The following is a 15,153-nucleotide window of genomic DNA, read 5'->3' as shown; positions in this document are numbered from 1 at the left end:
AGCCTGAGATAATGAGGTGTATCACTGAGTGTTCTCTTAGGCTTCATGCTTTTGTAATTTTACTTCAAGTGGAGAAATTTACCAAGCAAGAGAAGGATTATGTTAAACATCAACCCAAATCTTTAATATAGAAAAGAGAATGTGAAGTTATAATACTCTGGAGCATTGCTCATTCTGGAATACTTTACTTTGAAATTCACAATTTTAACCTAGATATGTTTAATATAAACTTCTGACTTTTGCAGCCATTGTAGAAAACTACAGAAGTAAAACTGTTTTGACACTTAGTGGCAGATGCCTTGCCTGAACATTCCTGCTCACAGGCTGAGACTCTGACATGTGATGAACAATTACCATAAATATTTATGTTACCTGTTTCACCTCTATACTGTGTGCAGGATGATGGTGTACGTAACTTCATACCCCCGACTGAAGCCAAATGTTCCATTGTGTCACCAGGTTTGACTTTGTGTGAGAAAAAACATGAAACAATCATTTATTTATACTTACAATGTACAGTATACAGTATTTTCACTCATGATATGTAAAATATACACTACAAAAATCACATTCTCAATGTCAGGGAGATTGTAGTGCAATATCTTGGTAAAAAGAAAGTGATCTTTATTTTCAGAGAAGAGACCACGTATTTCTTAAAAACATTAACTTGACATGATTTGTTCACGAGCAAACCCATCCCTGAGCTGTTCTTGGAACAGACAGATATCCTCATATTCTTACCCTGACCTTAGCATAACCATTTTGACGTTATAGCTAAACTGCACCTCATTTTTAACACCATTTTCACCCAACAGTTGCATTCATGATCAGTTTTTCCTCAGCTAAAATTGTTCTTGAGATAATGTAAGTACATCTTGATTGTATGACATTGAAATCTGCAGATTAAACATTAATGCACAATGTTTAACTACAGTAACATTTAGGTAACTAAAGATACTGGTATAACTTAAGGCAAATAATATTGACTTTGCAAACATTTATCAAAGTTGAGACCGCCTTGAAGTATGAAAAGAAGACAAAATGCGAGAGTCAACCATTTTGTATAATTATTCACATCAATGACTCTTCTGCATTGCAGTATATCTACTCATGCTTATATTAGCTCGAGTGTAATCCACAGTCTGATTCAGGCTGCCTGAGGACCTGGGGTGAAAGTATAAATGGTACAGCAGGCCCCCCATCAGCAGAGAACAGTGATGCATGTTTGGTAAAAGGGCTACATCTCAAATTAAGATTTGCATGATATAGGTTGATTGATAAAAACAATGTACTCTTAAAATAATTAGTTTGCAAACTCATCTGCAATTAAATACAGTGGGCAGCATTTTAAATGTTTATTTCTCAATGTTGTAAAAAATGGAATTATTAACATTTTGAGAATTAGATTTGTTGAGCAGTCTTGGCAGGAATGCGAGAAGCAATATTGGCGGGATTAAAGGATTGTTGATGACTTTGTGAATGTTAATGATCTCATTTTGGCCAATTCGGATGTCTCTAAATGGAAATCAGCAGAAGATCTGAGAGCATTCCCTCTCCACATCTGGTTATAAGTCTTGATCAGCTTCAGTTTTTACATTGTATATATAAAAATATACTTCTTTTCATTGCCCTGTATTATAACTCCTATATTTAGAGCTTTTAAAGGTCAAATGTTTGCTGTTTTTGTAAGAATAGCTGGAAAAAGAAGATACACTACAGTAACTTCTGCATTTGTGTCCCTCTCTTGCCTGAATTTTTGATCCAAGATGGACAGAGTGTATGTGACTAATTCGGATTCAGTAGATGTTACAATTTTAGCAGCAAATATAGCAACAATGGGAATGGGAGAGGCAAATTGTAAAGTGTTTGAATCAAAGTACTATATAGAACAGAAAAGTGAAAAAGAACACTTTAGCAGTCAGTTTATTTCAACTATGTGTGAGAAGTGGCGCATTCTCCTCACTTTTTGTTGTTTTTTACTATTTGAAGTGTTTGTTGAAGTGCTTGTTTACCTACGTCACTAAAAGCCTTTACTGTGTTCTTTGCTGCCTCCCCTGGTGAGTCTGCTTGATCAGCTACATGATATCCTATACAACCTCCTACTACTGCTCCTGCTACGGCACCAACTCCTGCACTAACTCCTGCACCTATGCTTAATCCAGTTGTTACTGCTGATGCCCCTCCTGTTGCTCCCATTGCAAGCTTTGCTATTGTTGCAGCTGTCGGCATTGTCATCACAGCCGTGACAACTAACATAATCATTGCTGGCACACCAAGCATAGCTCCTAACAATACTCCTGTTGCAATACCTGCCAGTCTGATCCGAAACTTCTGAAAAACGCTAACTTTAGCCTGCTCTCTGATCTCTTGATCTGACATTTCTTTTGATAAGAGTCTAATTCTCTTCTCCTCGTGCTGCATTTCTTCCTCCACTGCTCGCAACATTTCATTGGTGTAGCAGTCTCCATTGTTTTCCATTACCATCTTCTCTATGGTGTTGAGTAGCTCTGCCACCTGAAACTGGTTGCTTCTGTATTCATCAGGTTGTTTGTTGTTCCAGTATTTATTATCAAAGACGTGGCACCGACCGCCACACTCATTCACCAGATGACTCAGATCCTCATTCTGACTGACAAACTCCTTAATTGTCTTCCCTTTAGGGAGCTGGCCACCATGAGTGAAGACTACTACAGCAAATTTTAGAGCATCTTCTGTGAAACACTGGCGTATTTTTGCGATGACATCTTTCTCCTGCTCTGTGAATTTATCCACTTTGAGCAAAATAAGAAAAGCATGAGGCCCGGGAGCGCACTCTGTGATGCACTTCATTATCTCATCCTTAACTTCGTCCTCTTTCCGTTCTACATCAAAGAACCCAGGAGTGTCAATCAAAGTGATACTTCTTCCATTGACAGATCTTGTTTCTGTTACACATTGTTTTGTTCCAGAGTTGGGAGAATCATTTGGTTCAAACAGTTGCTCTCCAAGTATGGTGTTGGCTAGGTGGCTTTTCCCTGTTCCAGTTTTTCCCAGCAGGACGATCCTCTTTGTTGACACTAAAAGAAAATATGACTCTGGTAAGTGCATTTGTCTCTTTGCTCCTTTGCTCTCTTTAGCTATTAGCTTTCAGATGTGGATTTCTTTTTGGACAAAGACATATGACATATATGTCTATAATGTGAATTAGTCAGTATAACTGTCATACATTTTCTAAAATCAGTTAAATTGTCCACTACAACAATCTTCTTTTATATTCACGCAAACAGCAAATGCTTTTTTGCTGACCATTCACAGTATTATCACACCAAATGCCACTTTTCAGAAATATGCAACAGATTGGCTTAAAACTTCTCCACTTCTTCTCCACTTTTTTGCTTAGTTATCAGAAGGCATCATTGGACTGAATTCCAAGTCTTTGCTGTTGTATGAAATCTATACCCACCTTGGTCTGATTGGTGAACATCTTCTGAGAGTTTCAAAATCTCCTGGAAGCACTTGAAGGCCTGCAGACACAAAGAAAGTATAGACTTAAATACCAAAATCCAGAGTATGTTAATATTAGTAGAATTTGGTTAATAATGTGAACATTTTCTTCAGGCCATCAAACTGTGACATTTGTAAAACAGTATTAAACACACTAAATGAATAGCACCAGTTATCTTTAGTGAAGACACGTTGAACTCTGCAAAATGTTATTCATGACAGACAGCTGACTAAAGCCTTTGCTGCACTGCTGTTTCACTAAAATTACAAACAACAGATTTTCTCCTACCTATTTAAACTATAGGTTCACAATTTTATAAATGTCACTTAAAACAACAACCAGCTGCCCAAATGAATATTGACACGTGTTTCTTGCTGTAATCATTCCTCTTGTTCATACTGGATATTAACATATCCCTCATGATACACTTTCAATATACAATTGAGAAAATGTGTCTAAACTTGACTGGTGATGAGGGACAAAAGCCCCAGTTGTCATTTTGAGCAAAAATTGATTTCAAAGCTGATCTGAAGATAATGAGTCACATAAAGTGTAATTTGAATTTCATATTCACTTCAAATCAACTTTTAATTATATTGATGCAGGGTTGGAGGACTGGGGCTGATATATTGAAAGTGCATTATGAAGGGATCTCTTAAAGGTCATCTAGGCAGCGGATTGTTGTTTTAGGACAGACGTGTAATAAATGTGAATTTACTGCACTTGGACTTTGAGTCCATGAATATCATTTGGAATAGTTAGTGCTTCTAATACATTGCATTTGTATTACCATGATAGACTCTTGGTCATGGGGGTGGATGACGATGCGGACCAGGAACGGTGTTTTTCTGGCTCTGTTCAGTTTAAAAGCATGAACTTCCTCCTGTAGAACCTGGGCGACCACGCTCTCAGGAAAACGCAGGGCAATCCCAGATCCGAGTACAGGGAAAGCAACAGAATCAAATCCCCTGTTTTCACAAGAAGTCAGGGTTTCTTTGATGGCCATTCTCAGAACCTGGGAAAAGTCAGAAATAGGAAACTTAAGCTCTTGAAAATCTATCACCCCCTTAGATTAGAAAGGAGAGGAGGGTATGATTTACAATTTACTAATTTGATGTAGATATGACAGTATTCTAACACACCAAACCCACACTAGGGACATGCACACACACTCCTATACACATATGTATCTATTTAACAGACTGTTTCACCTCGACTGCTGTCCCATTTGGGTCATTACCCCAAGGAAACAGGTTGAGGAAGATCACTGCTTTGGATGGAAGTGCAGGCAAATCCTCCACCATGACTGTTTCACCAGGCAGCGTTTCTTCTGCCGCTTCTTCTCTAAACCTTGAAGCCAGCTGAACTCCAACCGTTGTGAACAAAGCATTTCCAATACGTGTAGAGAGAGGATTGTGGCCTTGCATTGGAGAAACCAGAGCATCGACCTAGCAAAAGAGCAGCAGAGATGGTGGGGTTTGAACACTTATTTGCTTTTTATTTGTGCAAATATGTTTCCCCACTCTCACATTATTCCCTAGGGTGTTTTCTTATTGTTAATCAACTGATAGCCACAGGAAGAAATGTAGGTTTCCCCCTTAAGAACACATTTAATTGTCATACGCTTTTAAACACTTTTAAAAAGACATGTAATTTTCCGCTTTCAGTATTTTTGTGTAATATTGGAGGACCAAAACCAGGATGTAAAACCAATTAACATGCCAATTCATTTTTCATGGAAAAACGCCTGCAAATATTCCAAACATTTTAAATTTTACAGTGCTGAGAACAATTCTTACACTCCAATATAATCACTTACACAATATGAGAATCTCTAGTCTTAACAGGTTTGAACAATTTTCTTATCACCTCAGCTGAGTTTCTCACCTGCTGGCTCTCAATGGTTCCCTGAACGACCTCTACGTGGACACTCTCTCCAGCACCTCCGGCAGTGGTTCCACTTCCAGTGTCTTGGGCAGCAAAGTCCATTGGGAAACTTATAACTTGGAGAAGTCTGTCACATGCTTGTTGCATTGCCCACACCACCTCTTCCCTGGTATCTATCAGGATGATTCTGCTCAGACTTCTCCTTCCCTGACTACCAAACTCTTTAACAGCTGTAACAATAGCCTCTGAGCACACTCTGACATTGACACGAAATATACCAGAGCTGATACAGGGCATGGCTATCGACTTGAACTCCATCATTTCTGCTAAATTAAGAGCACACTTGACAGTTTTTTCCAGAAAGACCCTTTCTTTGCCACCTGATTTTCCACCAACAGGCCCAACAGCATGCAGCAGTTTCTTGCAGTTTAGGTTCCCCCCTGTCGTCACTACCACATCACCTGTAGGAATTTTCCCCACCTGCTTTACTATTGCACTGCTCTCCCTCTGCACCTCAGGGCCGCCTGCTTTACTCAGTGCAGCAGCAACCCCTCCACAGTGGTCCAGATCCTCATTTGCAGCGTTCACCAGGGCATCAGCATCCTGTTTGGTGATGTCACCCTGACACACCAGCACCTGGAGCCCATCATGAAGACAGTAGCTGGCAAATATTGTGCTTTCTTCACTCAAACTCAAAGATGTCAAATGCTGTGCATCTTTACAATAAAGGTCCTCAAACTGAGAATGACCAACACAATATCTTTCTGTCCCTAATGTCTCAGTATCTTGAAGATGGGAGTCCAGAAATGTCACTTTACTGGGTGGTCCTTCCAACATCACCATGGACTCAGAGGAAGACATTAAAGGGTGGAAGGTAACACCTGAATAATCAAAACCATGCTGCTGCAGCAAATCTGGTAACTTTTCTGCTAACTCTGGGAAAGGCAGATCAACTATGTGTTGCACATTAGACTGGTCTACAATAAAGAGTGTCACAGCTTCTCTCAGTTCTTCAACCTCTTTGGTGTGGCCCAGTAAGCACACTGTGCTGCCTGAGCCAAAAATGACCTGAGCCCTACATCGTCCTTGGTTTAACTCATTCTCCTTCGATATAAGTTCTAACTGAAGTTCAGATGGCACAGTAGAGCAGTAAGGAAGATCAATATTTACTTCCATGAACTTGCCTTGCAGTGCCTTTTCTGTTTCATCAAGATAATCAGCGAAGAGAGAGAAGAGGCGTAGCTCTGTGTCCCTTAACTCTATTTCCAACTTGTCACCAACCCCTAAAAAGTCACCTAGAGCTCCTGGATCTCCATATGACTTTCTCAGGAAGGTCAAAAGATGTGGGCTAATGTCAGAAACAGATCTCTCTAACACTAATTTCTCCTTCTCATAGACTGAATCTCTTGCCTTATGGATCTCCTCCACAGAGCCTTCTAGGAATAATTGTCCTGCATTTCCTTTTGTCACCTTAACTCCTGGAAAATCTTGTCGCAAAAAGTGCTCAATGTCTTTCCAGAGTAGGCGAAGCTTGGCCTCAACCAGTTGACAAGTACTGATTTGCTTCTCCCTTACAGATGGCCTGTTCTCTATATCACTCAACCTGGCATCTATCTGAGATCGTTCCCCAACCACAACAGCCATCCCAGCCTCACTGTACACTTTCACTTCATCTATAATCTGTTGAGACCTGCGGTACTGAAGCAAAGCTTTCATTTTGTGAGGGTTAAACTCAAAATGGCAGGGGTAGCGTTCCTGTAAACCTTTAAAGAGTTTGTCCACCTCATCTTCCCACTTTTTGACTCCATCTCCTTTTACAGCACCAGGCTGGGTTAATCTCCTCACTAAAACCCTCCCGTCTTCTGGATAAAGCTGAGCAGAGCATGCCACAGAAGCAAGTGTTTCCTCTAGTTCTCTCCGAGCCTTGGGACTTTCCTTTAGGTAGCGAAGGAGATAAGCATCAAAATGTAGTTCATATTCTTCACCACTTGATGGAGGAGTTGAGCCAGGAATGGGCTGATGGCTCTGTGTAGCAGAGAGATTTCCTCTTAATAATCAGAACAGTTTACTCTCATTCCCCCTCCACACCCCCAAACGTAAAAACTGATAATAAATTCTCACATACAGCATTGATGATGCTGCAAACGTTGTGCTAACCTGAGCTGGAGTTGTGAAGTTCTGGCTTGGAGTTGAGGTGGATTTGGGAGAGGAGGAGAGAGGTTCCAGGCTGCCTCGGACAGTAAACACCAGTGGACCATCTCCAAGCTCCACTGAATGCTGGGACCTCTGCAGAACTGCGTGCTGGTCTAAGACAGAAAAAGCAGCTGACGTTCTTGATTTGACTCTTTTTCTTTTTTCTTCTTCTTACATTTGTCATATCTACCGTCTTATTTTCTTACTTCTCTCCTTATTCACCTCTTTCAATTTTTGCCTGGCGACTAAAATTAATCGAACATCCTTACTGTCACAGAGTGCACCACAATACAACACTTCATCATGAGATCCTGCTTTGTTGTGTGTCATGTAGTCAGGTAAACAGGTATTCAGCTTAATCTGATTTTACATCAAGTGACGTCAATAGTTTCAAATCAGTTGTTGCAGGAAATGAAATGACCTTGTCTTTTGCTGTGGATTATTATTGCTACATTCCTTTGAAATCTATAAGATAAAAATGTCTAATCTGATAACAACAGTGTTTTCCTTTTTGTAATCATTCCTCTTGCTCATGACCTCCTAATGCACTTACAATGCAAGTGATGGGGCATCAAATTCACAAGCCTTGTTTTCAGCAAAAATGTATTTCAAGTTCAATCTGAGTATAATATGAGCATTCTGAATTAGTCAGATTTATTGTTTTTTTTAAAAAGTACCTCTTTGTGTCTAAAAGAGGAAAAGACTGACTTTAAAGGTACTTTGGATAGCTGAAGGCTCATTAAGTAAAATGCATTTTTGTATAAAAGGAGGACTGTGGATTTTGTCCTCTTTACTGACATTGCAAGTGCATTACGTAGGGATACATGATGTAATGATGATGAATGACTACAGCAAAACAAACAAACAAAAAGGCACCAATATTCTTTTGGGAACATGATTATTGTTTGAAGACAGACAACTCTATCAGCACTGTTTGGAGGTATGTTTCACTTTTTCAGGAAACTGACACCCAAAATGCTGTTGAATGAGCGTAATCACTGGCTGAATATTTTTAATAGAAATACATACTTTGAAATTCTAAATCTTTATGTAATTGCTTTTAATTGCTATCAGCGGTAACAAAATGTCAACAATTTTAGACCTGGTCCTCCACTTGTTCAGACAATAAACTACTAAATGCGTGAATATATTGTGCGTCATGTGTCCTACCTTTCTGATATTTAAAAGCTATCCTGTAAACTTCATCATTCACTCTTATCAGTGATCCGCAGTCACCTCCACCTGATTTGCGGTGAATACGGAAATACTTCTCTATCTTCTTTTCCTGCTCTGGGGGCAAGCTGCGGCAGTCGAAGAAAACGGGAAATTTGTTCAAATCACCCATCGTCCTCTTGTGAAAAGATGGGTAAAACTAAACATTTACGGTATCCAGTTAGAGGAGCGCAGTGTCCAGACCTGCTTTCCTCTGCAAACGGAGCTGCACACTGAGTGACAACAGGGGAGCGGAGGTAATTCAGTCACACGGTATTTGGGTTGGGTTGGAGGTGGAAAGTCCAAACAAACAAACATACGGGGAACGTTGTACATCTGTGAGGCAGCAGTCACGTTTCTATGTATTTCATGACTGACAACGACAGTAAGGATTTTTTTTGTCCAACTGGATGGATGTCTGGCAGTTCATCACAAACCAACATTATAACATTGTTAGAATATAGTAATAAAACAGTACGGTGGCCGGGAAGTGCAAAACAACATGTTACAAAATGTTTAACACTTTTATAAAGTTTGAGACAAATTTAAATTTTAGAAAACAAATTAACAAGACGCTAAACACTTTTACAAGTCCTGAAACAAATTTACAAATGACACAATCGGAAAGGGAAAGTACCAAATACCAGACGTGACATCGAAGTGATAAAGTGAGGGGTGACAGTACCAGTACACCAGTATGTTTACTCAGCTGTTTAACAAACCATACACATACACGTATATATGTCTATGAAATACATTAGCTGCTACTCTCATGCTATGTGCAACACTTTTTCTTCTTCCCAAAAAAAAACCTAACAAAACTTTTTCTTCTTCCCTGGACACTTTAACAACCCGTGTCTCATTGACTCTTGAGCACCACCTGGTAGCGGAATTTATACAACGCTTAACTCAGGAATGAACCAACTGCAATGCAAATTAAACCATTAAATGAACAATGAAGTCACAGCTCTTATACACTATAATTCTAAATATACAAGTAACTTTTTTTAAATTATTTAAATCAAACATGACTATCACAGACCTGATGTGATGTTCCAATATGGCTATCAATTGTTGTAATGTTGATTTTTGCCCAGCAGATGTCAGCATTCTGCAGTGCTTTGTTCTAGTTTAAAGCTTCTACAGTTGCGTAGTAGTGCTTTGGGTGCACCAGGCCTACTGATAAGTCAAAATATGATTATTAAAATTATTCAAGATAGCAGAAGAGGTAAAATGACAGCACCTCAGACAGTTAAAGCTGTAGCATACTCCCATTTTCTTCTGGTCCCAGAAACCGTAACTGTGTGCACAGTTAGACACTTCTTATACTTCACAAAGGCAGAGAAAGCAACCAATGGTTACAACTGTCAAATATGCAGTAAGGAATATCAATCAATCAATCTTTATTTGTTTTAACATACAGTACATTAAACCAATTATCAGGTACATTGTTCAATATAATGTACTCCAGTACACCACCACCACCCACTACGACCACAATAATTAACATAAAGTAGAATTATCACCAAAAATGTTACATTTATAAGATTTGATTGCATTAGTTTGCACATAAAGTGCTTGGTGAGTGTACATCACTTTATTCATAAATGTTAATTACCATATATAAGAATAATAAAAAAGTTGTCTGAACGTTTGATATGATAATTGTAAAATCCATCATTTACATTGCTGTTTACAGGAACATCATCTCTTTTCCCCATGTGACATCATTGATGTATTTATTTCAGTAATAACATGTTAAATTTGAGTGTTTTTTTGTTTTACTTCTTTGCCAATAGTTAGATAGTTACCATCTTTAATCACTTTCAAAAACTACAGCTAGTTGCTTTCATTTATTTTTTAAGCCTAACCCTAACCCGTATTAAATCTTTGTCTGGGTTTTGGATAGAGGAATGTGTCAGGAGGGAGTGGCTGCACTTTTCATTGAATTTCAAGGTGATGATGTGACAATGCGTGGGAAGGTACAATTTGACAGGAATGTTGTTTAATTGGTCTATTAATGTATTAACAGACACATTCAGCAGGAAGACATTTTTTTGAATTGTAAATCATGCAAAAATATCCCAGTTGAGCCCCAGTGTGTATAATATGACCCATTTTAAAATGTACAATCAGTATCAGTAATGTTTCATATGTGAACATAATCTGGTTCATTGATTCAAAACAGCCTTCACTGTTTTCTGTACAGCTTCCCCCATAGTTTCTGCTCCTTCAGCTGCATTGTATCCCATCTGACTGCCCTTTATCACATCACTTGCAACCATTGCTATTCCTTCTGCTGTTGTTGCTAGCCTTAATAAATCTGAAAACTGACATTTTCCTGATGTCACCATTCTTGCCACACCAAGCAAAACTACTAACAATGCACCTGATGCAACACCTGAAAGTTTGACCAACATCTTGTCAGAAACATTGATTTTAGCCTTATTTTTAATCTCTTCCTGTGTCATGTTTCCTGATGACTGTCTAATTTGCTCTTCCTCTCTCTGGATTTCTGTTTTCACAGCTTCTAGCATCTCATTGGTATAGCAACTTCCATTGTTTGCTTCAGATATTTTTTCTATGGTCTTGAGTAGCTCTGCCACTTGGAACTGGTTGCTGCTGTAGCTATCTTTGTTGTCTTTCCAGTATTTATTATCAAAGACATGGCACCGGCCCCCACACTTCTTCACCAGATCACTCAGATCTTCATTTCGACTGACAAATTCCTCAATTCTTACTCCCTCAGAGAGCTGATCACCATGAGTGAAGACAACAGCAGCATATTTGAAAGCTTCCTCTGAGAAATGTTGGTTTATCTTTTTGATGACATCCTTCTCCTGCACAGTGTATTTCTCCACTTTGAGCACAATGAGAAAAGCATGAGGCCCGGGAGCACACTCAGTGATACACTTCACTACCTCAGGTTTCATGTCCTCCTCAGATCTCCCTGTGCAAAAAAACCCAGGAGTGTCGATCCAGGTAATGGTGTTTCCATTGACGGATTTGATTTCAGCTTGACATATACTTGTTCCAGATGCGGGAGAATGGTTTATCTTGAACAGAGGCTCTCCAAATATGGTGTTTGCAAGGCTGCTCTTCCCAGCTCCAGTTTTTCCTAAGACGACAATCCTTGTCTCTAGAAGACAATAATGACACTATCAGCAAAATACATTACTTTACTACTTTACTACTACTATCTAGTTTATTGGTAGTTATACAGGTCATCTCTGGTGTTGTATGTGTTAACCTCTTCCACTAGAACCTGATCAAATTTCATTTTGCGCTTGCAGGCGTTCTGCTCGTCCAAACTCTCCATTAAGACCCGCAAAACCTCATTTAAATACTGCTGTCTCCACCCTGTTGCACCTGTTTTCATTTATGCAGTTATTCTTAGTAGATCACTCGCAAAACACACGCAAACTGATCGTGCAAACTATTGCACTGTGCAAGCAATTTAGTACTCTTTATTTGGGATCTTAGTAAATCAGGCCCTAAGTGTTTTCTTTGCAGTGCCTAGGCCAAATGAACGGAAAAAACTATGCTGAGAGTTTTCTACCATTATTTTGAGTCTTTATTGTCCAGTAGCTTCTCTGTCCTCTCCTTTTCTGTCTGTATTTAACCAAGTTAGAGGCTCAGCTCCTCACACACACACACACACACACACACATACACACACACACACACACACACACACACACACACACACACACACACACACACACACACACACACACACACACACGGACAGCAGAGAGGACTAGGGCCACAAACATTAGGTGAAGGTGGGATTAGCTGAAAAGCTTGTGTCTATAGCAAAGTACATTCCCTGATGGTATGCAGTTGCTGAGAATAAGAGGAAACAGGTACATCAACAACAAATAATAAAAGCTGCCACAGTCTGTAGATGTCACTGTCATAGTATTTTGGGGCAAGATGTCTTATGACTATAAATGTGTCCAAATTACCAACTTACCATTTTGCACAGCAAAGTTCCTGTTGAACCCAGTTTTCATGGAGGAATCACAATTGTCCTGGGTCAACTCCCCTGCTCCACCAGCCTGTTCTTTCTTATCAGAAATGTGTATCCTCTGCACTTCACAGGAGTGTTGCTGATGAACATTCTGTAAAAACTCAATCTTCCAAGAAAGAAAAATAAACAAAACACACAAGTAACCTGCCTGAATTTAAGTAATGTAATGGTAATATTTGGAAATAAAATACATTCACATCACATTGAGGATACATGTTATGCATACCATGTATAGATACAAAATGAATATCCATTAATCTTCTGCTGAAGGAAAACTGGATTTGAAAATAGTATTCATTTAAATATGTGAGAGAAAGTGGTTTTATTTTTCACTGAAATGGTCAGTGAAAATATTGAAGGAAGGGGGCTCTTAAATGCAAATGCCCCTCCAGGCCCCTTCCCAACATCCCCCTTAACCACTGCCTCCTCTTCATCAAAGTCTCACTCCACCTTGCAGCTAATAGCAGAAAGCTGCTTCTCTGAGACTTTGAATGCTTTGGAGTTGTCTCTCAGATTATACAGGAGGAAATATCTGTCTTGGAAATCTTATCAATGCCTTGTATGTTGTTCTCTAATTTATATCTATGTAAGTCTAATCAAATTACTGTATTTGATTTTACATAAATTACAAGAAAAGATTTGTCATTGAAACTGACAAGACTATGCTGGGAAGTCCCTCCAAACTGGTCTGACCAGATCATTTGGCTATGACTTTTATTTTTACAATAACTATGAAAACATGTGCCTAAGTTACCTAAGGTAAATAACACCATGTAATCTTACCTGTGAATGACTCGTCGATGGCTGATCAGAGGGTTTAGGGGTCTGAGGTGGATTGGTTTGGCTTACAGTCAGATGAAGCTCCCCAGAAGGAAGTGAGATAGTGTAAAACTCCTTCTGCAAAACCCTTTCCTGGTCTGTAAAACACAACAAAGTTCCAACAGAAGTTTATGTTTAAGCTCAAACTGCAGACTAAATTCTACACATAACTCAGTCCAACACAATGTCATGCCTTACCTTCTTTTTCCTTAAAACAGATTTTATAGGTGTTGTCTCCAACCTTTTCAATCACTCCACAGTCACCGCCACCAGAACATCGTCTTATCTGAAAATGTCTCCTGATCCTCTGTATCTCTGTGTCTGTCAGTTCTTGGGCTTCAAAGAATAATGGATGTTGGTATTCATCCATTTTACCTGAACTTATGGAAACACTTTTAATAAGTATGACACTTCTCTGTATGCCTTGCTACCACCTGAGTGAACAGTGTGCTCTGAAATGCCTCTGTTTTCTTTCAAGTTCACTTGTCAATGAATTAAACTCCGTCATTACTGCTTGCAAATAGACACACCCATAGTTCACGTTTACCTTTAAATGGGGTATTTCCATGGTTGGTCTTGTGGTGCAGGAATCACTATAAGTGTTATTATGATTTAATGATGATATTATTGAGGTTTTGTACATTTCATCTGAAGACAGAGACTGATCATCCAAACATATTTAATCCTATCACTAAAAAGGAGGTGGTGCCCTGATGAGTCAAATTAAAGAATAAAAGTAGAGATTAACCCTAAAATATTTCAGAATTTAATTCCAGTGAGATATTATTGAGTTCATGTGGTGAGTTGAAACTTTAAAAAAGAAGCAACGCTTTTGTAATGGAAAAAGAACCGATAAGTATTGATGAGATAAAGATAAAAGGGTTAGGGTTAGGGTTAGGTGGAGATGCAAGAGGAGTGAATGGGGCGGTTCACAGGAGAATGGTTGAGCTGGCCTAACAGACTTGGTGGAGGATAAAGGCTGATAAAGTAGAGAGGAGTTTGTGATGCTGTGGGGAGGCTAAGTCCCTAAGTCACACCTGTAAAAAAAACTGATTCAACTGGTTTGATTCTGTGTTCATCCAGTATCTGTGCGTCAGCCTGCTTGTAGCCAGTGATCATCCTCACGCTAGTCCACATCTCTCTTGCCCTGCTCTGAAGTAATTTGTCCTCCACCTTCCTCCTGTAGTCGGCCTTATACACGCAGATCTTTCTTGTGACCAGAACTAAAGGCCCTCTTCTTGTCATTGAGCAAGGCCTTAAGGTCACTTGTAATTCAGGGTTTGTTGTTAGGGTAACATCATTAATTAATAGTTAGTCATTATGGTAACATACCCTCCTTGTAGGTGTATTGTTCAACACAGAGAAGTAGAAGAAAGTAGTTTTTGAAAAGTTTACTAAGAGGGAGACATGACTAAAATCTCCAGAGATGGCAATGAATGCTCTGGGATGCTAAATTTGTAATTCCTCAATAACAGTGTATTGTCATGTTGCGGTGATCACATACATGTAACTGCACATTCCTTGA

At 39.2% G+C, this 15,153-nt stretch overlaps 1 protein-coding gene across 1 annotated transcript; it reads right to left on the bottom strand.

The window, feature by feature from the left end:
* Positions 1–1,857: 1,857 nt before the first annotated feature.
* LOC134005622 (protein mono-ADP-ribosyltransferase PARP14-like) lies at positions 1,858–8,981 on the bottom strand. Its single transcript, XM_062444549.1, has 7 exons — positions 8,735–8,981; positions 7,529–7,677; positions 5,372–7,396; positions 4,696–4,932; positions 4,275–4,499; positions 3,443–3,503; positions 1,858–3,056 (listed from the first exon to the last, which is right to left on the bottom strand). Exons 1-7 carry the CDS (start codon positions 8,907–8,909, stop codon positions 1,960–1,962), a joined length of 3,969 nt encoding a protein of 1,322 aa, XP_062300533.1. The 5' UTR covers positions 8,910–8,981; the 3' UTR covers positions 1,858–1,959.
* Between the last annotated feature and the right edge of the window lie 6,172 nt (positions 8,982–15,153).

The sequence above is a fragment of the Scomber scombrus genome, chromosome 23 (genome assembly GCF_963691925.1).
Source record: "Scomber scombrus chromosome 23, fScoSco1.1, whole genome shotgun sequence".
NCBI lineage: Eukaryota > Metazoa > Chordata > Actinopteri > Scombriformes > Scombridae > Scomber > Scomber scombrus.
This window is presented reverse-complemented; position numbering and strand designations above follow the sequence as displayed.